A 23,780-nucleotide genomic window follows, 5' to 3' on the forward strand; every position below is an offset into this window, starting at 1 on the left:
AGCCAATGATCTTTAATATTTTGCTCTATTAATATTTTTCTCTCTTAGAAAACATCTCATATGTATGGGCATTCTGCCTGCATGCACATCCGTTCACATGTATGCTGTGTCCTTGGAACCTAGGATGGGGGGGAGTGTCAGAACCCATGAAACTGGAATTTACTAGGGATTGTGAGCCAGCACTTGGGTGCTGGGACCTGAAACTGGGTCCTCTGTATGAGCAGCAAGTATTCTTAACCAGTGACCCTCTCTCCAGCCCCTGAAATGTATTTTGAATGTTATGGACTGTCATGGTGGCCTCTTCTCTCCTAGTCACAGAAGGTAACATGCTATTTATGGACCTATCCGTTAACAAGAAAGTTCAACTCTACTGCTACTAAGGTGCTCAAGATCAAAAGTGTTTCCCAGCAGAGCCAAGAATAAATGACCATAAATGTAGCCTGTATTTACTCTCTACTCATCAGACATTAGAGGGAAGGGGAGGTATTTCCCATTAGGATTTCCATTAGGCTTTAGCTCAGTTAAAAAGAAAAGAAAGAACTCTCATGTTAACACAAGCTTAAGTTTAATTGAAGAAAACTTTCAAAACCTTCATTAACAGTGAACAAGGAAATGAACAATGCTTACCATTCTTTAAACATCATGTACATTATTAATATATACTGTGTATTTCCAATCAATTCCACTCAGGCTCAATTCAAGAAACACAATTATAACAGGTTTTATACAAAAAATACTCCACTAAGAAAGTAGATAAACTGCACAAAACAGTACAAGTATAATGTGCATAGCAATATAGCTTGAAGTATCTATTTATGGCTTTGTTTAAATCAAAACTATTAGGGGAATGGGCCCACTTAGGACCTACTGTTACAGTTGACTTATGTAAACTGTTCACATAATTTTTAGGCACTTGCTAAAATAGTGTTTAATCCCTGAAAAAAATAAAATGTATGCCAACAAAAAAAAAGTCAGAAATAAAAAATAACATGGGTACAGTCTTTTTAAATCACCCACTTTTATTAATGCATGCACAGAACTGAAAGAAAATATTTTTTGTGTCCTAAACTTTCTGTGCAAATTTACATAATCAAGTACAAAAATATGTACATTTTTATATACAAAAAAGAAGCCCTGAAATTTTGATCCAATCAATGAAAATGTCATTAATATGTATAGTAACAAAACAAAAAATTTACATTGTATGTCATTTTTTAATAGAACTCCATTATCCAATGAGGCAAAAACAATTGTTATAAATGTGTATGGTAAAGTTAAATCGGTAATTGTTATGAAAGTCCACTTTAAAATTGTTGCGCATGTCTCTTAGGAATTTTTCTTAAAATCTTATGAACTGCTACTGAGTCCATCATTAATGCTTGCTTCTCTATTTTCAAATGCCAACTATTAATACTATTTGGGGTTGTTGGTCATCCTGAAAAACTACTAATGAAAATGGTCTATCCTAAAGTGGACATGTTTAGGCAAGAACAGTAATTAAACACAAGCAAAAATATGATCTGCTTTGCTAACCTTGCTTCAAAATATTATCTCTGTAAAAATAAATTGTTTTAATTTTCAAGAAAAGCCATTTCCTTTGAAGTATTTCCATATTTTTTCTGTTCATTTTGAAGGGTTGCCAACCAAGGGAGAAAAAAAGGCCTCTTGTTATGGACACTTCTAAATCAGATAAGCCTAATGTACAAATAGAACCAAATTCAGGAAAATGTTGACTTTCAAGTGCGTTTTAGAGAAAGTTTCCTTCTCCTCTGGAGACTGCCCCATTTACTTCAATGATTGAGCCAGCCACAGAAATAGAGAATTATCTTGGGAGAGTATTCCAACCTGATATAGGGCAGAGTTAACAGCAATAGGATTTACTTGCCGAAAACTCTTCAAGCATTATTTCAAGTTTAAGAGCAGTCCAGTCAGATGTAGCTTCAAGAGAACATAATACCTTTCAAATGAACTATAACAGATAGAGAGTAACTTTATTCAAGCTCAGTCCATCTTCACACGCACTAAGAAACTCCTGTGAAAGGGTTCTCCATCTCCAGAGAATCTCTATTTGTCAGATCTATAAGGCTGGTGGGAGAAGAAAGGGAATGAGGCTGTCCACCATTACACTCTCTCTACTCAGTCTCTAAACTCAACTGGAAAAACTTTTATCAAAAATTTCCTTGGCCCTACCTTCCCACAGATGCCATCAAGGTCTATCTGTGCTAATTACTTTCTTTTAAAACATGTGTATCTGTGGCATTTTCAAGTACCACACATAAAGCTTTTGCTCTTCCACAGAAATAGAACCAACTCTGAAATTGTTCAAAAACTATACTGATGTAGAAAAAGCCTGAATTATGGTAACATAACCCATTTTTTCTTTCTAAAGTATCTTTCCTTGGTAATCACAGTAAGTTATTCTAACATATTCCAATCCCGAGTAGCTTCCACTAAATGTCTCTGCCCATGCCCAGCCCACACATCCTGATTGTCAAAAACTCTACCACAGAACCAGCAGTTAAACTTAGCTTTCAAGACATCTTCAGAGGTAGTTTTTACAATCTGGTAATTATTTTTGCTTGTCTTTTTGAGTGTTAGTTTTAGCACGAATCTTTCTTTCACAGAATTAGCAGGTTTAAGCATCTTGTGTCTCTTGGAAAAGTCATTGTAAGTTGTTTCAGAAGTGTTATAATAAACTGGTTTCAGTAAAGCATTAATAGTTGTTTGTGACAATGAAACCTTCAGTACACGTCCATTAAACTTTGCAATAGTTTTCATTACACGTTCTACTTCTGGAGCATCTGCATCAGGATGGTTCAAAACCACAACTGGTTGATTTCTCCTAGGACATTTCACCAGCTGTTTGGAATTAAAAGGGAAAAGTCTCAAAGTTCTACCTGAATCCTTTGAAAGCCTGGGTCTGCTAAATCCAAATGTTTCCTGGACATCTTCAGAGCTAGCCTTTTCTCTACATTTCCTATGCAATGTTGACTTCTTCCTTGGGGGTTCTTGATAATTATCAATGTACTTTCGTTTACAGCTTCTGTTTCTAGATACAATGGTGATTTCAGAATCTTGACTTATACGAGTCTTGATTTTTGCAAACTTATTTTTACAAATCTTTCTTTTACTGAAATTTCTCTCAGTTGTACAGTTTGCTTTACACCTTAATACTCTTGTTTCTGAATGCTCGCTGATACACCCTGGTTCCTCAGAAGATTCTGGACATGTTGCAGTTGAAGTAAGAACAATTTCATTTGCTGGCATCGAACCATCTGAGACTGGTAAGGCATCTCTAGAAGATTCTAGCTCTTTCTGCTCTCCAAGTCCCGCTAGTTTAGATGGTACATTTTCTTTCTGGAATGAGGATGCAGAGTTGCTAACTGAAAGATTATTAGCAGTACTCACACTTAAAACAGGATTAAAAATTTTTACCAGTATCTTCTGTGGTGCTCCTTCAGGTCTCTTTGGCTGAATATACTGGTAAGGACTATTTCTGACTAACTTACGCTTAAGCAGTTCAGTGTTATTTGGCATCATATACTTAAAAAACACAGCTTGTTTACCATCAGGCATGAGGGTGTACAGAGATGCTTTGGGCAAGTTTTCATTCTGTTGTTTTCCTGTACCCAAGATATTCATCTTAGGGCCCTGCTGCTGCTCAGGTAGAATGTTAGGAAAATGAACAGCTCTCACTGAAGAACCTACAGGTGTTTTAATAATGTAAGGACCCGTCAAGGGCAATGTATTCTCTGAGCAACTTTTCATGTTGACACAAGTGCCAACACTGGAACAAAGTGTAGGTGTAAAACAGTTACTGTTTTGTTCTACTTTCAGAAAAGACGTTTTGCAAGGTTCTGTAGTTATAGTTCCGTAACTTTGAACACTCTCAGTTTTGACAGTGGGAACACTTTCAGGTTTCCCATTAAGTGTCAAAAGCATTCCAGGTTTCTTGTTTACAAGGAGAGAAGCAGGTACACTCTGTGTATTAACCAAAGGGAGAGGTCTTCCAGAGAAAACAGGGAATCCAGGCTTGTTAGCAACGTGCACTGGTATAATAAAACCTTTTGGAGTTTGAACAAATACAGGATTTTTCTGTTCTGAGGTTAGAAATGGATTCTGAATATATACAGGACCCGAATTTTGTGTTGTGGTTCGGAGTTTGTCTTTTACAAGCTGTTGTGTTATTATTGCATCGGACTGAGTCTTAAGTAATGTGATAATACTTGGAATTTTAGCAGTCACCTCTGAATCTCTCACATCTTGTAATACTGACACCACTTGCTTTTCTTGTCCATTACATTTTAAATTCAAATCATTTGTAGGCATACTAACACCTACACTGGCAGATGGGCCTGGCAAGATGTCTTGCACTTGGAAGTCTTTTGAAGATTCTACTATTATTTCTTCTTCCTCAGCCTTTTTCAATGTTTGGTCACAATCAAGTGGGAGGTTTTCACTGGGAATGTTATTAGAGTCTTCCTTTATATCAGATTTTGGTTTTAATATATCTTGAAGTAACTGGTTTACTTCTGGTGGCAAAAATTCTGAAGCTTGCTGGCTCTGGAGAGAGAAAACAGATGTGATTCTAGGCATCATAGGGGAGCCAGCACTGGGAATATCCTTCCATTTAGCTTCTTCAGTCACACTCAATAAATCTTGGTTTTCATTAGTAAAGAGGCTTTGGTTATCAAAATTTTGTCCTTCATCTAAATTACACGGTTCTTCAATTTCCGCTTTCATTTTTAAAGTTCCATCTTTATCATCTAATGGGCTGACAGGTGCTGACGGGCTATCTGAGTCGGAGCTCTCCTTTCTTGTTGGTGGGGAAAGTGTATCACTGTCACTAGTTGACTCTTGAGTAACTGTTTTGTTTGCAGAGTCCCTTTGAAGATTTTCAAATGTATCACTGTCACTAGTTGACTCTTGAGTAACTGTTTTGTTTGTAGACTCCCTCTGAAGACTTTCAAACGCCGCTGTTCTTGAAAACCTACGACGCTTATTATTCACCTTTGAGTAATTATGAAAAGGTAATGATACTTGGTTGCAGAACTCAAAACAGCTGGAGGATTCATCAGGTAACTCAGAGCTGACATAATTAATGCAATAGTTATGCATATCTCCACAACTGTTTGCATTTGGCTTAGTGGTAAGGTTGACTTTATCTGGACTTTTAATATTGGTGGTACCTAACACATCTGGATGACTTTGAGTGGCATCATTTTCCCACAAGTCAACATTATCTGTTGCTTCAACTTTTGTGGTCAAACTCACCGATGCAGTAACTGATTCTGACGTTGTTGGCAAAGAAGATAAACTTTTACTGTTATCTACCGTCTGAAGCACATTATTCTTTTCAGATATGAAAGCCATTTCTTTTTCAGAAATTTCTTTCTTGGAAAGCACCGAAGACGAACTTGAAAGTGGAGCTGCTTTCACAAAATTTGTGTCATTCACCTCAGTTGTTACTCCAGTTGCAAATCCAGTGTTGTCCAAAGACTGGGGTGGCAAATTAGCTGTACTATCCTTTTCTTTGTTTGGTTGTAAGGCTGGTGCAGGTTTATTGATCGGCAACAATTTTATTACAATATGCTGTCTCCCATCTACCACCTTGAAGCCCATAAACTTGGCGCTGTAGTTAGCAGGAATTGTAATCTTATTATTTCTCACCAGTAACACTGTAGGCCCTTGTACACCACTCTTCAAGAAACTTGAAGTAGCATTTGCTCTCTCGCCAGCTTTATTATATTGCCCAGTGGACAGCAGAGTTGACTTTTCTGCTTCTGTAGGTTTGTCACCATTCTCACAGTGCAGTCTTTCACCCTTTTCATCACTTAATTGCTCCTGACGCTGATCTTCAGATTTAGTCTGTGTTTTGCTCACTATATTAAACACTTGAGCATTTTTTCCTATACTTTCATCATTCCCATTGGTAACTGTCTTACGTTTCCAAAACGTCTTTGTTGGACCTATTTTGTATCTTTTAAGTATTAGTTTAAGTCCTGTTGTAGTCGCCACTCTTTTATCATACTGGTCTTTTTCTAGTTTTTCTTTCGCATATAAGTGTTCTTTATGCAAAGTTATAACATGTCTGACAAGTTGGTCTTTATGAATGGCACCATAGCTACAGTAGTGACAAGTGAAGGGAAGAGTACCAGAGTGGACACGAAGGTGCTTCTGAAGTTCTCCCTTGGTAAAACAGAGGTGATGGCATTTTCCACATTTATAATGCATTTCTTTATGTCTGTGAATGTGCTGAACAAATGTGCCCACATCCTGGGTAAAGAATCTACACTCTTCACACTGAAAATTTCCATTAACACAATGGTTAGATGTGAAGTGTTTTGTCAAGTCCAATAAAGTATATGAACGCTCACTGTTACAAATATCACATTTTACAAAAGTGTTCCTATGGGTTTTTCGGTGTTGCTTAAATATCTGGAAGTCATCTGCTGAAAAACTACACATTTCACAAGGAAATGAAGGTAACTCACCATGATGCCACATTTCAAAGTGTTTCTGCAAATCGTTTGGGCTATACTGAGTACTGTCTTGGCATTTTAAACAACTGAAGTTGAGTATTTTTGCAGACATGTTTCCACTGTCTTCTTCAGCTCGCTCAGATTTACAAGGCAGCACACACTCCTCTGCACAGCTTACCGTCTGGACACTGATACATTTCCTTGCCGTCTGTGGTTTACTCTGAAATAATATTCTGTATTTTTCAACTTCATGTTTCCTTAAGATTTCATCTGGAATATTTATCTTGGGCAAACTGATGTTCACGGTTTTTAGTTCGTAACGAACACTCGTTTCTGAAATTTTTGGTGTAGGTATTGATCCAATAGTATCTGCTGCCTCATTTCTTGCATCAAATTCTTTCAAACTAGTTTGTTTTTCATCACAAAATGGCTGTGTCTGTTCAAATGGCATGATTTAATTAAAAAAAAAAAAGTTTCTTTTGTTCTGAAGACTTGTGAAGTTATTTGCGACCTAAACACAAAACAATACTGAGTTGAAACATCTTCAAAATAACCAGGATTTTCCTCACATCAACTCACCTAAAATTAAAGAATTGAAATTCTCATCACAAAATTCAAAGTAAATTTCTTCTTTCTAAGTTCATTCTGACTCAACAAAGCAAAAATGCTAATCAAACACATACACTAAAGACACAAAGACCTGCTCTGGTAAGAAAGCCCAGGGCTAAAGAAGGCTTCATGCAGCAATTGAAACAGTACGATTAGCTTCTGAAATCTCTTTCATTTAGCTTCACTGTCAGGCTCGACGTGGTGGCAAGGTGACTATTCAAGTTCAGTTAGCAGCCTTTAAGGTACAAATTAAATAAAAGAACATATCACTCCTCCAAAAGCAGACACAGTCTTGGCCCAAATTTTCGGAAGTGTCATTCCCTATAATAAAACAGGTTTCTATGAATGCCCATACCTGATTTATAGGCCCCTCATTGGAGCCAGAGGCATAAAGCACCATCAACCACGAACTGACATCAGGAATTATAGGATGCTTCCCTAAAAGAAAATTAGAGCATTATTACTAACAGATAATAGGAATGGACAAGATAAATACAATAGCAACATAAACACATGGTTTTCTGTTTGTTCCTGCATAAATAAGAGTATTACATAAAAGGCTTTTGAACATCTTAACTCTTTTTACTTTTGTATATACTTCTTTCTAAGAACACCAATGCAAAAAGATCTAGTTCCCCCTTCTAATGGCTATAGAATATCTCACATAGTGGATGTGTGTGGCCTACTTAACCCCTACTCTCCTGCTATTACAAAGGCTGCTTGTAGACTCTGACCACCGAACAAGATCTAGAAGGACACATTGAAGCTGAGCTGCATGTAACTAAATGACTTTTTGTTTCTCGTAATGCCCATATTAAAAAAGTAAAAGCTCTTTTTAAAAGCTAAAAATCAAATAAAAATCTGAAGAAAGCTACAGAACTATCATTCCATGTCACATTTATTGATATAATATTTCTGAAAGATATATAGATATACATCTGTTTTCATCCTAATGTGTACTTCCACAGTTCTAAAAATGCCTTATACCAAACAAAATTAAAAACCTACACTGGAAATATTATGAAAGAATTACAGAATTACAGACTTAATTTTTCTTTCTTATAGCCTATATTTATTTTTTTGTGCCTCTCTCTGAAAAGAAAGACAATGTGTTCTATGAATAACATCAGAGGTAAATGTGTATTTATCTTCTCATATATTGAAAGGGATTTAAATTGAAATGACTATTGGCTGCAAATTATAATATACTAAAACCTCAAAACATAAAGAAATAAAAAACCTATAAGCAAACTTCCTAGCAACTATTTTGTTGCATTATATTAATAAGCTTGCTGCATTATATTAATAAGCTTGAAGGCAAGATTCTCAATGATGGTATCAACAAAGACAACTGCCATTAAAGTCACTATTTGATCTGATAAGCCCATTAGGAGCGCAAACTAAGTTACTGACTCATAAATTTTTGAAATAGTGAACTAGAATAGGATCTTTAAAACTTTTGTATTACCAAATACACTGTTACACATGTGTAACAGTGAAGGTCATATGAGGGCATGGGGTCCTAAAAGAAGAAAAGCTACTAAAAGTAACTAGAACTGCTGGGAAGCCAGGATGTAAGGATGTCTAAATGAATGCTCTCCTTCATGCAGATAGACCTTAAAGATGATTCAATAATGACTAGCTATGTAAAAGCTTAATTTACAAATAAGTAATATCCTTAGCTTTTACTTAAATTTGATAACTGGAACTGTGAATTAATGCAGAATGTCAATACAGTGTGGGAAGAGCTCATACATTTCAGGTAACTGAGGGCTTATAATTTGATCTCAAATTTCAACTTTACCTGGAGAATCTCTGTGATCTTGAAGCATGTTTACTCTCTAAGTGTGTAAGTAATGCCACCAAGAGAACAGAACAACTTATACTAGAGCTGCCACCTTTGGTGGAAAGGGAAAGGAAAAGGGAAAAAGAAAAGGAAGGAAGGAAGGTAGGTAGGTAGGAAGGAAAGGAGGGAGGGAGGGAGGAAAGAAGGAAGAAAACAAACTATGTTATAAATACCTCAGGTAACACAGGACAAGAATTTTATCATAATTTTCACCTCTACCTATTAAGCTAGTTTTTAATTACAGTCCAATTTCCATCTCCACCAACAAAGATTACTGGTTATTTGAACTACGGTTTTACTAACTTGTAAGTTTACCAATATCCAAATCACTGAAATAAAACACTTTTATAAAAATAGTACAATAATCTGGAGTTTCCTACATTGTGATTGCCAATAAAAACTATAGGCTTTCTTCCCTCTACCACCTGACAAGTGAAATAACAAAAAGACTTAAAAAGATCTAGAAACAAACAAAATTCCATAAACATATTACAAAACAGTTGACAGGAAATGGCCTGGTGAGAAAGACAAACGCTGACCCACTAACAACCATCTTTTTTTTTTTTTTTCCCCTCCAAGACAGGGTTTCTCTGTGGCTTTGGAGGCTGTCCTGGAACTAGCTCTTGTAGACCAGGCTGGTCTCGAACTCACAGATATCCGCCTGCCTCTGCCTCCCGAGTGCTGGGATTAAAGGCGTGAGCCACCAACGCCCGGCACAACCATCATTTTAAGAAAATGTATTTGTTTGTAAGTGACACACTAGCTATTTTCCTGTGTTGCCTAAGCTGGACTCAAATTCCTGGGTTCAAACGCAATTTTTCCACCTCAGCTAGTGAGTAACTGGGACTACAATAAAATATTAAACACCATTTGGGAAGAGGAAGAATTCCATTAGGAGATACCCATTCAACCAATATTTAATGACTATCAATTACACCGTAAGTAAGGAAGTGACAAAATTTTGCCCCCTTTATCCACTAAACTTACCTTGGGAGAGATGGAGACTTGAATGAAAGATCAGATCGGAGCTCTTTGGGGGACAGAAGGCTCAGGCTAATATAAGAGCGAGAAGAAAGGAATCCAGAGTTTCCTGCTGAGTCCAGAAACCAGGAAGAATAGGGAACTTCTAGTATCAACTGTCAGGAGAGATGTAAAGGGAAAATTATTACTGCACACAAATGAACCTTCCTATACTAACAGCTATCTTCCTCTGCTAGGACTGTCTTCTCTTAAGTTATGCCTATTTCACCTTCTAATTAAAAAAACTGAGAAAATCTTGTTTTTATCTCATCTCATCTCAGCTATTGATGTCATTAGAAAAGTTAAGCAGGAGCTGGACATGGTGGTGCCTGCCTTTAATCCCAGCACTGGGAGGCAGAAGGATCTCTGTGAGTTTGAGGCCAGTCTGGGGCTTATAGTGAGTTCCAGGCCGGTCAGGGATACACAGTGGGATCAAAGAAAAAGAGAAAAACAAAAACAAAAAGGATAAGTGCAAATAACTAGATAAAGTGGTGGTTGGTTGAAAGAAAGGAAGGAAACAATTTAAATATTCGGAGAAACTTCTTTTTCTCTTTCTCTTATCCAAGTAACTACAAAGTTATTGCCTTTGAAAAAAAAAAGAAACAAAGAATATTTCTTTTAAAAAAAATCAAGTAGTACAACAGCTCCCCCATATCCCCCTTGACCTCACCTAGGGACAGGGAAATATCCCAGTGGATTCCTAAACATGTATATACATTTATCTTCTTACACATATCTATGATGAAGCCTAACTTATAAAATAGACACAGTAAAAGATTAACAATAAAAATAAAATAATATGCTATAATAAAATGTATGTAGTTACTGTATTATATTTATCATTCTTCGGGTGTTAAGTCTAATGATACAATGCTCCCAAAGCAAGGTAAACGATACAGACACTGCAGCACAGCACTGAGCTACTATACTGGGAAATATGATGCCATGAACATCAAGCTGAAAACCAAGACACCTCCCAGGCAGACAGGTAGCATATACAGTGTGGGCAGGCTAGACAAAGAAATAATTCACATCACATCACAGAAATAAACTTCAGCACATCTCTCAGAGTAGCATGCAATTAAGAACATATCAACTGATTATTTCTGGACATTTCTATTCATCATTTTCAGACTATCACTGTTAAAAATGGGAGAGTTCTATAGTTGGCAATTACAGTGAGATTCAAGGATATATATATATATATATATATATATATACACAAACATATATATATGTATATGTAGCTAATGTTATATAAGAGAGAACAAAGTAAATGAGAAAGATAATTTTGAAGTCAAAAGAAAAAATTACAGTAATTTAAAAAAGAGACTGAATTTTTAAAATCAAAGTTTCTCCAAATGCTAGGCAGATTATGAGTAGGAAGAAAATATAAAACTCAACACTTAACAACTTACCTAGTAAAAATTTTCAGTTTAAAAGACAAAATAAAATTGTATCAAAATATGGTAAAGGAGTTCTGTTAAATGGGATTAAAATTTTCATTAACTGCATCAACTAGTTAGGTAACTATACCCAACACCAATACTAGCCAGCTATAAATGTATTGAGATATGGAATACGGATCACACATTTATGGAGTTTTCAGGGGAAAGGAGAAACCTAAGAGTTGATTCTACATCTAATTAAAAACTCTCAAGTGAGAAAAAGTATACAAAGATCCAGAGACTATGTCATAAAATCTGCAACATAGAAGTAAATATAAACAGTATTACTAGTATAGTTAAGGAACTAGAAAAGATTGGAAAAAAGGGACATATACAACATCAAATACATAAATTCTTATGGAAAAATTAACAGTGAGTTTCCATTGCAAGATTATAAAAAGAAAATGTTAGATTGTGGAAAGCAAATGGGCAGTAAATGACCAAGAACACTTAATCTCTGGCCAACAGTTGGTAAAGTTAAGAACCGATCCATCTTACACTCTGAATTTTCAGAAGACCCAAGAATTGCAGTACCAAGCAGGCAGAAAAGCTGAAGTGAAATTTAGAGAAAGAAATTGTATTTTTTAATATAAAAACAAATAGGCACATCCACTATATTAGTATATAAATTTGCTTTAAGCCTTTGCTAAGTTATAAAATTATATGTGTACCAAATTATGGTTTTGAAACAAGTTCTTATAATTATCAGTAAACATTTAATCTGTGTACCTATTTTATAAGCCTATTTATCCAGAGTTCCATAAAAAATTCTTGGGCAAAGGGGTAAATGAGTAGAAAAAAAACATAAGAAGCCTGTATTAGATAAAATACTATTTGTTTTGAGACAGGGTCCCTATACATAGCCCTGGCTGTTCTGAAATTCACTACATAGACCAGGCTGGCCTCGATTTCATAGAGATCCACCTGCCTCTGGCTCTGGCTCCCCAATTCTGATACTAAAGGTGTGCACCACCATGCCCAGCAGAATACTGCTTTCATTTTTTAGGAGCAGGGTGGGAGGAGAGGACAATGAGGCAGACCAAACCCAGGGCCTTATATATGCTAGTAGGTAATTGTTCTAGGTAAGTGTCGGGGGACTACAAACACATCTCAACGTAAAGAAAGTCTGGATTTGACCTAATAGAAGTTTTATTTAGAATTTTTTTAATGCTATCTTTAACAGTATGAATTTTGGTATTACAGAGAATTTGAACAATGACCTAGAATAGAACACTGTCTACCATGTCATATACTCTGTACTAGTTAACTAACCATAATAACCCTCTTCTGGCCCCAAGGGCACTTAATGCATATGGTGTACATACACATATTAGAAAAACACTCACTCATACATACAAAAAGTATTATTAAAAGAATATATCTTATAAAAAGAGTATGTATCAATAATATTCAAACATAGGTTAAGAATATGAAAACCGGGTGGTGGTGGCGCATGTCTTTAATCTCAGCACTCGTGAGGCAGAAGCAGGTGAATCTCTGTGAGTTTGCGACCAGCCTGGTTTACAAGAGCAAGTTCTAGGACAGGCTCCAAAGCTACACAGAGAAACCCTGTCTTGGAAAACTAAAACCAAAATAGAATATGAAGTAAATTATAAAATATCCACAAGAAAACATTACACGGGAAGATATTATTGAATTGGGAAATATAGTTTGCGTAACATTTTAATGTTAAAAGGGGAGTTGAACATTAAAGCATACAATGTATTTTCAAGTTAGGAGGAAAGGCAATCATGTGTATGATAGGAAAAATAATCTAAAAAGCAAATAAACCTCTATGAAGACACTCACCAAGACACTGATAGCAAGTGAATTTTTTAAATGAATGACAGCATGTTTTGTACAATAAAACACACCTAATCAGCAGACTCTTCATCCCTCCCAAGTATGTGGATGGCAACCAAGGAACAACATGACTACCACAAGCCTTTAGGCACATCTGTGTATATAGTCCAGCCCATGAATCTTGGAAATCCTTAATCTTTAAAGTAAGTCCTCTTTTGCCTTATGCTAGCTCATACTGCTTCTATTAAATGTAACCAAGGGCTCACACATAGTAGACAAACCAATGCTAACTGTAATTGTTTCACAAAAAGGTAGGCTGTGTGAAAATACTTTGAAGTACAATAGTACTTAAACATACAAGAAAGACTGAAAAGGCCATCTAGACCAAAGAACAAGAAACATGAGAAACATTTTTTCCAAAGTGCTACAGGATCTAGCTCAAAGAGAATGCGGAACAGAAGGCTAAGCAAGAATAAGATTATAGACAACTATGAATTTATATGAAAGGTTATCAGAGCATGGCTAGTCAAAAAGGAGAAAACATGAGAGCAGGATGGCACTAGAAAACAAGATAAACTGAAGAGGAGTAAAAGTAGAGGAAAAGAAATCAGATCAAGATTGGGTTATAGTGGTAAACACCAGTAATTCCAGCACTTAGGAGGCAGAGGCAAAAGGATTATGATTTCATGGGCAGCCACTACACAACCAAACCCTATCTCAAAAGACAGCAATTTTTTTTTTTTTTTTTTTTTTTTTTTTTTTTTTTTTTTTTTTTTTTCAGGTCAACTAGGTCAGGAGATGGTAGCACACACCTTTGATTCTAACACTTGGAAGGCAGAGCCAGGGCTACACAGAGAGACCCTCTCTAAAACAAAACAAAACAAAACAAAACAGGTCAGGAACCAGGAAAGAAACAATGCTGACACAGGTTAGAAATCAAACAGTGGGTGATAGACTGAGAAATTCCACAGCAAAATGCCAAGGATAAGGAGATCCCAAAAGAGTGAATCACAAGGTACCATTCTTAGAGTTATTCTTGCTTCCTACAGCAGATCAAAGACACTCTGCAGAGCCTAAGAAGGAAAAATTGTGGGTTATTCACTAAATTCCAGTTAATAGCAAAAAATAACAAATAACAAAAAGCCTAGTTTTTATCTTAGCAGTGCTTGTAACTCAGCACACAGCTCTGTAACATCACAGTACAGATCAGAAAGCTAATAATTGTCATGACTTTTGTCTTTATGATGACTGCATTCCTTGACAATAATTCAATCCTTTTTCTATAGTGATACTAAGTGCAAACAGACATATGAACACAAGTGACTGGAGAAAAATAAAACAAAGCAGCATAAGGCAGAAAAAAACCCTACTGATTATTCTGCCTAAGAATCTACAAAAACAAAAGCAAAATGACAAAAAACTTGTCTATTTCTTTAAAAGCAGATCCTGAAGCTTTTCTCTTTTCTTTCAGTAGTCATTCAAAAATTTTAAAATGCCTACCTAAGGAACTCAGACCATTGTTAAATATTTTATAACTGCTTGGCTTATGATTTGTGGTTTTCTTTTCTTTTCCTTTCTTTTCTTTTTCTCTTTTCGGTTGGGTCTCTTTAGTAAGGACAGTAATTTCACTCATGAAGAATTTGTCTTCATAATCTAATCAGTCTCCAATGGCTTGATATTATCTTAATAATAATTAAGATTATTCAATCTATAGCACCACAGTCTTAAATTTTAATCTTTTTTGCAAGGGCCTACCAAAAAAGCAATACCTGAGGCTGAAGAAATGATTGAGTAGTTAAGAGTACTTTTTGTTCTTCCAGAGGACCTGAGTTTGGATCCCAGCACATATATTAGGTGACTTACAATCACCTGTACATCCACCTACAGGAGACCTGACACTTCTGGCCCAGAATGGACACCAGTACTTAAGTGTACATACCCATATGCAGACACATACACACCTATACAATACAACCTATAAAACTATTAAAAAAATTCAGTAGTGTCTTGGACATGCTAGGCAAGTATACTCCAACTAAACTACATTCCCCAGCCCCTGAAGCATTTTTAAGAGAGACTATCTGGGTTATTATATATATTATGTATATTAATATACATAAAGAAGATTTGGGAGACATGGAAAGTTATTAAGAGACCAATTTAAAGGGTATTATAATTATCTTGTATGAGATGATAGTGACATAGCAGCATCTAGAAGGCATAATCGGGTTCTGATTTGATTTTGAAGAAAGCACCTACAAGATTTATTGGCCTATCTTCTCTGACATAAAGAAATCTACCAAAAGCAACTAAAACTTCCAAATCCAGTAACTTGAAGAACTATGTTCTATTACATAAGTATTATAATATAATTAAAAGTATGTCAAACATTTACTGAGTTTTTTGTTTGTTTGTTTGTTTGTTTGTTTTTTAACAAGCAGTAGAAATAGAAATAGATCAATTATACCTGTGCACAATTCAGGACATCTCTCTGACATTCAAATGGAATTGTATAATGAATACTCCATTATATTAGTTATAATGGAGTTCTACTTAAAAGACAAAATTTCAGTTGTCACCAGGATATAACTGTGTTTGTATTTATGTATTTGGGACACAATTAAATCACCAAAGCATAAGTAAACAGAAAAGTTCAAAGCCTAAAGCCTCAAGGTATAACAGCATTGCTAGGTGATTGGTGGCAGAGGCAGGTGTATCTCTATAAGTTCAAGGCCAGCCTAGTCTACACAGTGGGTTCCAGGACAGCCAGGGCTACACAGGGAAATCCTACCTTGGAGAAAAAAAAGAAAAAAAAATGACATTTTTAGGAGGAAAAGATAAACAATAGTGAGGAAGAAAAGGAACATTCACTGAGACTAAAGCTAAATGAGAATATGGTATTCTAAAAGCAAGGTGAAGAAAATGGGATCAATCAATTCTGTTAAGTGAGATTAAGACAGAAATTACCACTGGTTTTAAGGTCACAATCACCAGGAACAATGGCTAGGATAGTTTTGGAGGAGTCAATAGAGAAGGCAGAATAGTATAGATTTAAGAGAAAAATGGGAACAAAACTGCACTATAGACAACTCTTTCAGGGAGTTTATCACAAAAGATCTACAGGTAGACCTGAGGTGTTTTGTGGTTTGTTTTTTTTTTTAATAAGCAAAACTACAGTATGCATGAGTATTTATGACAATGGCCTAATAGAAAAATTTTTTAAGCTGAAGACAGAAGAAAAAATGTAGTAGCAGTGCCCTTAGTAGATCAGAAGGGATGGAGTTTAGAGTAAATCAGAATCATACTTAGAAAACAACAGACAATTTGTCTATAGGAACTACAGAGGATGACACAGACGCTACCAAGTGGGCAAATCTGTGAGAGCTTGTGGAATAAAATGTCTCATCAAGTTATCACCACAGAGGCTGCCAAACTACAAACTATGGGCCAAACTTGGACAACAGCTTGTTTCATAAATTTCACTGAAACACAATCCACATTTGGTTACCTACATATTGTCTATGATGATTTTTCATATTACAATAGCATACAGAAACCATATGGTCCAGAAAGCCTAAGATATTTATCATTTGTTTATAAGAAAAGTTTGCAAACACAGGTATACTTAAACTAGTAACAATCTTAAATTTAGAGGCAGATCATCTGGCTATGAGGATAGAAGACATGATCATAGATAACACCAGCATCTAACAAGCAAGTGACACATTAACTTTTATGTTCTTCCTAGTACCAGACAGGTACTCACTGTGTGGCCCTGGCTACCTGGAACTCACTATGAAGACCAGGCTGGCTTTGGACCACACAGAGAATCTCCCAACTCTGCCGTCTGAGTGCTGAGATTAAAGGTGTGTCCCAGCATGATCTTCAGGAGATGAATTCTATGACTAATCAATTATTACTTAAATTTCATTCCTTATCCTGTTTATCAAACTGTCTTGTTATCTACTGCCACATCACTTTGACTGCTTTTATATCTAAAAGAAGTATAGTTTTTGTCTGTTACTAAGGGATCTCTCAAAAAGGGCGAGGTAAGAAAAACATCAGTTATATTTAAGAAACAGAATAGCATTCCAAGTTAATTATGACCATTTGTTTACTGAGAGAATTCAAATTGAATGTACATGCTAGGTAAATACAGAGCTAAATGCTTTAGCCCAATGACCATTTTTTTTTTTTTTTAATTTCAAGAAAGACACAACAAGGCTTTTTACCACAATGAATAAATAATTTCATACCATTTAGGTATACTTTATGTTTAACATAAAAATGGTATTAACAACTATCTATAGAGCTAATACTTATTTTTATCTATTATTACTTCTTGAAATGAGACCTCTGTGAAGCCTAATTTTTCAAACTCAAATATAATTTTTCTGATATTCATGTAGCAATACCAATCATAGCATCAATTCTACAGCATCTAATAATCTAAATTATTTTACTATGTAATCATGCTGCAATTTCTTATTTATTTCACTTCATTCAATGCTTTCACTATTCATGAAATCATTTTTAACATAGCACACATCAAATAGTGGTTTTGAAAATTCTCTACATTCATCATTATTTTACTAAGGGACAAAGTGCCATGGAAATCTGGCAAGGTGTCAAACATTTTATATAAAAAAGTTACTCAAAGAAGGAACATAAATGGTAACTTGGTATCTCAACTCAACTTTATTGTTCTACTCATCATAGTTGTCAGACATTAATTTCTAAATAAATAAAAGTTCATTCCTTTGTGAAAAAAAGGCCCTAAAAAGAATTCAATCTTTTGGTAAAGTTCTTGAAAGAACATGGTTTTAATTGTCAAGTAATGTAAAATCAACTCTGGCTATTTTAGTACATACTTAATGCTTTTGGAGAGGAGAATTAAGATACCAGGACCTAACTAACACAAACAAGTGTCCCGATTTTTTTGTGTCGAAGATAGATTAAACCATGTTTTCATAGAAGGGCACAGTATTTTCCACTATATTCTTATAGCTACCATTACAATCTGTTGGCAGTTTTTGCCTTTCATTTTGTGTATCAGGATATTCAGATGTTTATCCCAGGAAACCAGTTATAATTCTTTAGTGATTCTCCAATACCTTTTCTTCTATTTTGGCTAAAAATAAAACACTAAGGTAACTTAGAAAATTCACAGACATGTAGCCATTCAGTTCATTTAATTCAGTATTAAAACATGTAAACTAGTACTCTAGTACTCCAATCCTCATCATACCTTTCTCCCAGGAACAAAGGCACACAACTTAATGCTTGGACAATGCCATAATCAGGTACAGTGAGTGATCAAAAGAGATGATATCTGGAAATGAAAAACCAAGATTTCAAAATTCTGACTGTAAAAGTAAAATGTTTTTTGTCGATTATACTTCATATTTAACTTAGGCATATAAATTTGTTTTTAAGATCCTCAGTACTTAGGCATAAGCATATCACTGACACCCAGTGATAACATGTCACAACTTATATAATACAAAAGCTACAACTCAACGTATAAGAATCTAATACATTAGCATCATTTAATACAATAAAAAGACTGGTCTTACCCCACCCAAAGCACAAAAGCAGAACTAGCACTGCATCTGATTCTGAGCCACTTAAATGGTTCACTTACATGACCACTACTAAAGCATCTTGATGATGCTCAGTGCTGGTATCTAACATCCCATGAAAATTGTCTACCATGTGAAGCCAGTATGAATAAATTCATAGTCTATATGTGAGAGCAGACAACAAATAAAAATTTGAAAACTTTGTAATAACCTTTTTTTTTCTGCTTATTGCAAAAAAAAAAAAACAACTTTCAGTAGAGTAGCTGAAGAAATGCAAGATTCAAACTTTGCATTAAAACAATTAGGAAAAGTAGGAAGACTGGTCATATTAAGTGCTCTACAGGGCCCAATGCTTCAGTGAGAACAATCCCAAACAACTGCAATTGGTAGCAATAAAAGTACATCAAAAAGGCACTGTAGTGTATTTTTGAAATCATACTGTATTTAAAAAGTTTTCTTCATAATATTTCAAAATACATCAGCTTTTGGAACCATAGTATACTATTTCCAGATAATATATGGGAAGACATTAAGTATGCAATGACAAAATCCTCGGGTAAAAAGTTTATATAGTATGAGCTCACACAGTAGACATTCATTGTAACTGCTGTCCTTTTATCCTTTCCAACACCAGACACACAACGGTTTAAATTGGTAATAACAATTCGGTAAAAAAAAAAAAAAAAAAAAAAAAAGTAAAGTCTATGTGATTAGCCATCCTATAGAATGCCAATACCCCAAAAGTGTCAATATGAGCTGACTTTCATGAATTTCTCAAAAAATACAGCTTTGCTGAAGGATAATGAACTCATTTTGCACAGAGTTGCAAGTATAACTTTTAAGATGTGGGGAATTTTAGCGAGTCACTAAATATTCTGTGTTCACTCTGACCATACTAGAGCACACCCAAACCAGATCTGTTTTGCTGATAAAAGAACAATTCAATCAAGAGTGCCCAAAAAACCAGACTTTCAGATTAATGACGCTCCAACCTCGATGTGAGTTATTTTCAAGCTGCATCCCTGAGATAATCACAGACAGTTCAACATCCTCATGGATTCCTTAACAATTGACCTCCCCCCCCCCACCCCTATTCTCAAGACTTTGGAGAAAAAAAAATTTGATTCACAAACCCTAAATGCCCCAAACTTAAGCTAACTGAAGAGAAAACTAACCCTTAAAACTTGTGTCTTCTAAACTTCGAAGCTCCATCTGGTTCCACTGGTCTAGACAAGAAGAGTTAAAGCACATCACCCGTCTACTTTGGAGCTACCAAAGCCATCTCTACTCAGAGACTCCACACTTAACAAAGAGGACACCATGTTAAGAACTGATTCAAGATGGACCCTACAAAGTAAAAAAGCCAGTTACAAAGAAACCCATCTGCCACTGGGTGTGGTTGGGGTGGGGTGGGGGGCGTCTGCACAGAGGGGCACTTTTTCTGCCCAACTCTGAGGAGGGCGCGGAGGGCGTGCGCCTGAGAGCGAGCGGGGAGCCTTCGCCAGCCACGGCCCCCAAGAGCCGTAGACGGGGCCCATGGTGGGGATGCCGTCGAGGCGGGCCGGCGAACCCACAGCTCCCGGGTGCGGGCCGTGCATCCCGCCGCGCCGCCGCCGAGCCCGACGGGGGACGGCTTCGCGCGCCGGGCGCCCCGCGTCGCCCCAAATGCCGCGCCCGATCCGCCCCTTCGCCCGGAGTCCCGCGGCCCCGCGGAGGTATACTGTCGCCGCGCGCGCGCCCAAGTCCGGGGCTGGGAGCCCGTGGGGAGTTCGTACGGACAAACAAACTTACAGCAAGCCCGAGCTGAGACGACCACGGCCAGCTCTGGCAGCTGGCAGAAGCCCCGGGCTGAAAAGCCCTGGCTTCTCTAGAAAAACTTTGCCGCAAGTTGGGCGGAAGCGCTGGATGGACGGGACTATTTAACATGAGCTCCCTATCACCAAGGCGGATCCCTAGACCTTTTGGGGGACCCTGACAACCCTCAAAGTCGCCCTTTGTCCCTGGCTGTCTTCCCGTGCGTCCCGACATCCCAACTGGTCTTGGCGGCTCCGCACACAGCCAATACCTGTCGTGGTCCCCATTGCCTGCGAGTCCCAGATGGCGGCCATTACCCGTCCATCCGGGTATTGCCGGAAAGCCGAGCGCGCCGCTGCCGGCAGCGCACGCTGCGGCGGAGGGATCCGCACTGCACCTGAGGCGAGCGGAAGAGAACGGCGGCCGGAAGGGCCCGCGCCTCAGCCTCAGCCTCACGAGAGTAGGCCATGGCGCCGACTGCTCGGCTGCCCTCTGGGTGAGGCGGCTCCCTGGCCCTCCCTCTCCACCCCCACTGCGCTCACCAGCCGCGGGGACCCTACTGCGGGTGGAAGAGCGGGAAGAGGCCACCCCACTCCTTCCAAGCAGAGCTCTTGGCCAGCCTTGGCTGACAGGAAATGGCCTCCACTAAGGGCTTCAGCCAGCCCCATCTTGGCAAATGGAGTCCCCCCATTACTTACCCGGATCATGCGAGTTTTGGTTCCCCTAGGAGTCTCGGTCGCTGCAAGGAGCCAACATTGAGCTCGAAAGCGGGCTCACGGGCTACCCTGAGGGATGGTCTCCTCCCCACGACGCGCCAGACGACCTCGTCCCGAGGCAGGGAGGTGTCGTCTGAGCGAAGCAGCCCCGGGCCCACGCACACACCGCAGTCTCAAAAAACGGAATCCTTGCCCCCAACAAAAGAATCCGCCCCCCACGGCACTCAAGAGCACGCAGAGCTCAAGCGTGGCCCCTCTCTTCCCGCCCACGCATCACACTTGGTAAACAAGTACCTTCCTTTAGTACGTGGTCCGAAGCACGAGGCAGTTGTGGCAGTTGGCTGCTATCAAAAAACAAACACTAGGCGAGCCGGGCGTTGGTGGTGCACACCTTTAATCCCAGCCCTCGGGAGGCAGAGGCAGGAGGATCTCTGTGAGTTCCAGACCATCCTGGTCTACAAGAGCTACTTCCAGGACAGCCTCCAAAGCCACAGAGAAACCCTGTCACGAAAACAACAAAACAAAAACCAAAAACCAACTAGGCGGAGGGATATAGTAGAATATTAAAAAGCGAAACGACAAGAATTTTGGCTTCAACGGTGTACCGTAGATTTTGTTGTTGTTTTCTAGGTATGCCTGGCAATTAGGAACTTCACTTAAAAACTTCTGTTTTTCATTCTCATAGACTATGCTTTTGAACACGTTGACCTGCCCCCACGAAGGTTTTCCTCTACCCTTTACTTAAGAACCCATCAGTTTGGGGTGGTACTTAAGTTGGTGTACAACAGTCCTCCTAGAAAAGGCAAGCTGATAATCACATGAGTATTACAAATATAAAACCAAAGGAGAAGTCTATTAATATCAAAAAGGGCATTTTATAGTGAGGGATATTTTCTCTTTAACAACACAACATTCGTATTGCTTCAGACACACATCACTGAAGAGAGAAGGGGAAAATAGCTTGTTTGTCCTGGAACAATTCTCTCTCTCTCTCTCTCTCTCTCTCTCTCTCTCTCTCTCTCTCTCTCTCTTTCTCTCTGTCTCTGTCTCTCTCCTCTCTCTCTCCCTCTCTCCTCCCTCTCTCTCTCTCTCTCTCTCTCTCTCTCTCCTCTCTCTCTCTCTCTCTCTCTCTCTCCTGGCCCCCATGTTGGCTTCCAACTCACAGAGATCTCAAGTACTGGGATTAAAGGCGTAAGCCATCACCACTAGCTAAAATGACTTAAAAAGAAAAAGTGCTGAACACTCTCTGTGGACCAGGTTACCCTTGGACTCACAAAGATCTGTCTGCCTTTGCCTCACAAGTTATAAGTTCTAGGATTAAAGGCTGGTATCGCCATTGCCCAACTTTTTTTTTTGTTTTGTTTTGTTTTTTTGTTTGTTTTTGGAGACAGGGTTTCTCTGTGTAGCTTTGGAGCCTATCCTGGCACTCGCGCTGGAGACCAGGCTGGCCTCGAACTCACAGAGATCCGCCTGCCTCTGCCTCCCTAGTGCTGGGATTAAAGGCATGCGCCACCAACACCCTGCCCAACTTGTTGTTAGTAGTAAAAAAAAATAATAATAATTTTAAAAAGACAGTTGGGAATATGGATAGAGTTTGTTATAATATATTTTTACGTCAAGAAAAATATGCACCATTATGCTCTGAAGCATTTCCGTAAAATTACACACATACATATGTGTGTGTGTCCTTGAAAACCTGTATTTATATGAGAAGATTCAAAGTGTAGATACTAAATAAGCTAAAACATTGTTGAGCTCTTCCCCTTGCCCGTTTTCTTCATTCCTACCAAACAGCTCATTCTTTGCTCTTTTAAAGTCGGAACACTGAAGTGAACAGAAATGAAAGGAGGAGGAGATAGAGTGCAAAGCCTCATTCTATGATGGTCCACACTTACAAAGAATCGTTAATGGGAATAGGATATCCACATTAATGCTTTCAGAGGTTGCCTGCTCTGAAGACCAACCTGCTGTTAACTAGCAGGGGGCAATGTTTTCTGAGCTCATAATAAACCTGGTGGTGACAATCACAGACTCCTTCCACTAACAAATCTTTATATATATATATATATATATATATATATATATATATATAATTAATTCATGAACATTGTACCATAAAACAGGTTAATATAAAGCAATGACATTTGCTCTTAAGAACAAATGTACATAATGCATTTCACTTTAGGCATTCTGTCTTCTGAATCATATAACATCATATCATAATAAAGGCCACAACTTACATATAAATTCACAGAAAAGTAACCATAGCTTGGAACACCATAAGCACTGCAATCATAATGAAAAATGAGATGTTTATTTGTTGTTGTTTTTTGTTTTTTGACAGGTTTTCTCTGAGTAGCCCTGGCTATCCCAGAACTCAATCTGTAGACCAGGCTGGCCTTGAACTCAAAGATCCACCTGCTTATGCCTCTCAAGTGTTGGAGTTAAAGGTTTGCACCACTACTGCCCCAAAAGCTGTT

General features: G+C 37.7%; 1 protein-coding gene across 8 annotated transcripts; it reads right to left on the reverse strand.

The window, feature by feature from the left end:
• Positions 1 to 546: 546 nt before the first annotated feature.
• On the reverse strand, positions 547 to 20,967 carry Znf518a (zinc finger protein 518A). 8 transcript variants are annotated; one of them, XM_027407349.2, is made up of 7 exons: positions 20,856 to 20,949; positions 19,966 to 20,137; positions 18,457 to 18,540; positions 14,228 to 14,281; positions 9,925 to 10,073; positions 7,447 to 7,529; positions 547 to 6,993 (listed from the first exon to the last, which is right to left on the reverse strand). In XM_027407349.2, the coding sequence occupies exon 7, from the start codon at positions 6,931 to 6,933 to the stop codon at positions 2,416 to 2,418; it is 4,518 nt and encodes a 1,505-aa protein (XP_027263150.1). In that variant the 5' UTR covers positions 6,934 to 6,993; positions 7,447 to 7,529; positions 9,925 to 10,073; positions 14,228 to 14,281; positions 18,457 to 18,540; positions 19,966 to 20,137; positions 20,856 to 20,949; the 3' UTR covers positions 547 to 2,415. The 8 variants fall into 8 exon arrangements, with proteins under 8 accessions (XP_027263150.1, XP_027263146.1, XP_027263149.1 ...); XM_027407345.2 differs by lacking the exons at positions 14,228 to 14,281; positions 19,966 to 20,137 and adding an exon at positions 8,896 to 8,989 and having other exon boundaries at positions 20,856 to 20,967; XM_027407348.2 differs by lacking the exon at positions 19,966 to 20,137 and having other exon boundaries at positions 20,856 to 20,967.
• Positions 20,968 to 23,780: the final 2,813 nt, after the last annotated feature.

This window comes from Cricetulus griseus, chromosome 3, assembly GCF_003668045.3.
Source record: "Cricetulus griseus strain 17A/GY chromosome 3, alternate assembly CriGri-PICRH-1.0, whole genome shotgun sequence".
NCBI classification, from domain to species: Eukaryota; Metazoa; Chordata; class Mammalia; order Rodentia; family Cricetidae; genus Cricetulus; species Cricetulus griseus.

What these genes read in the sequence shown, in the direction of transcription:
- Znf518a (XM_027407342.2), bottom strand. Translation starts at nt 6,933, where the DNA reads ATGCCATTTGAACAGACACAGCCATTTTGTGATGAAAAACAAACTAGT.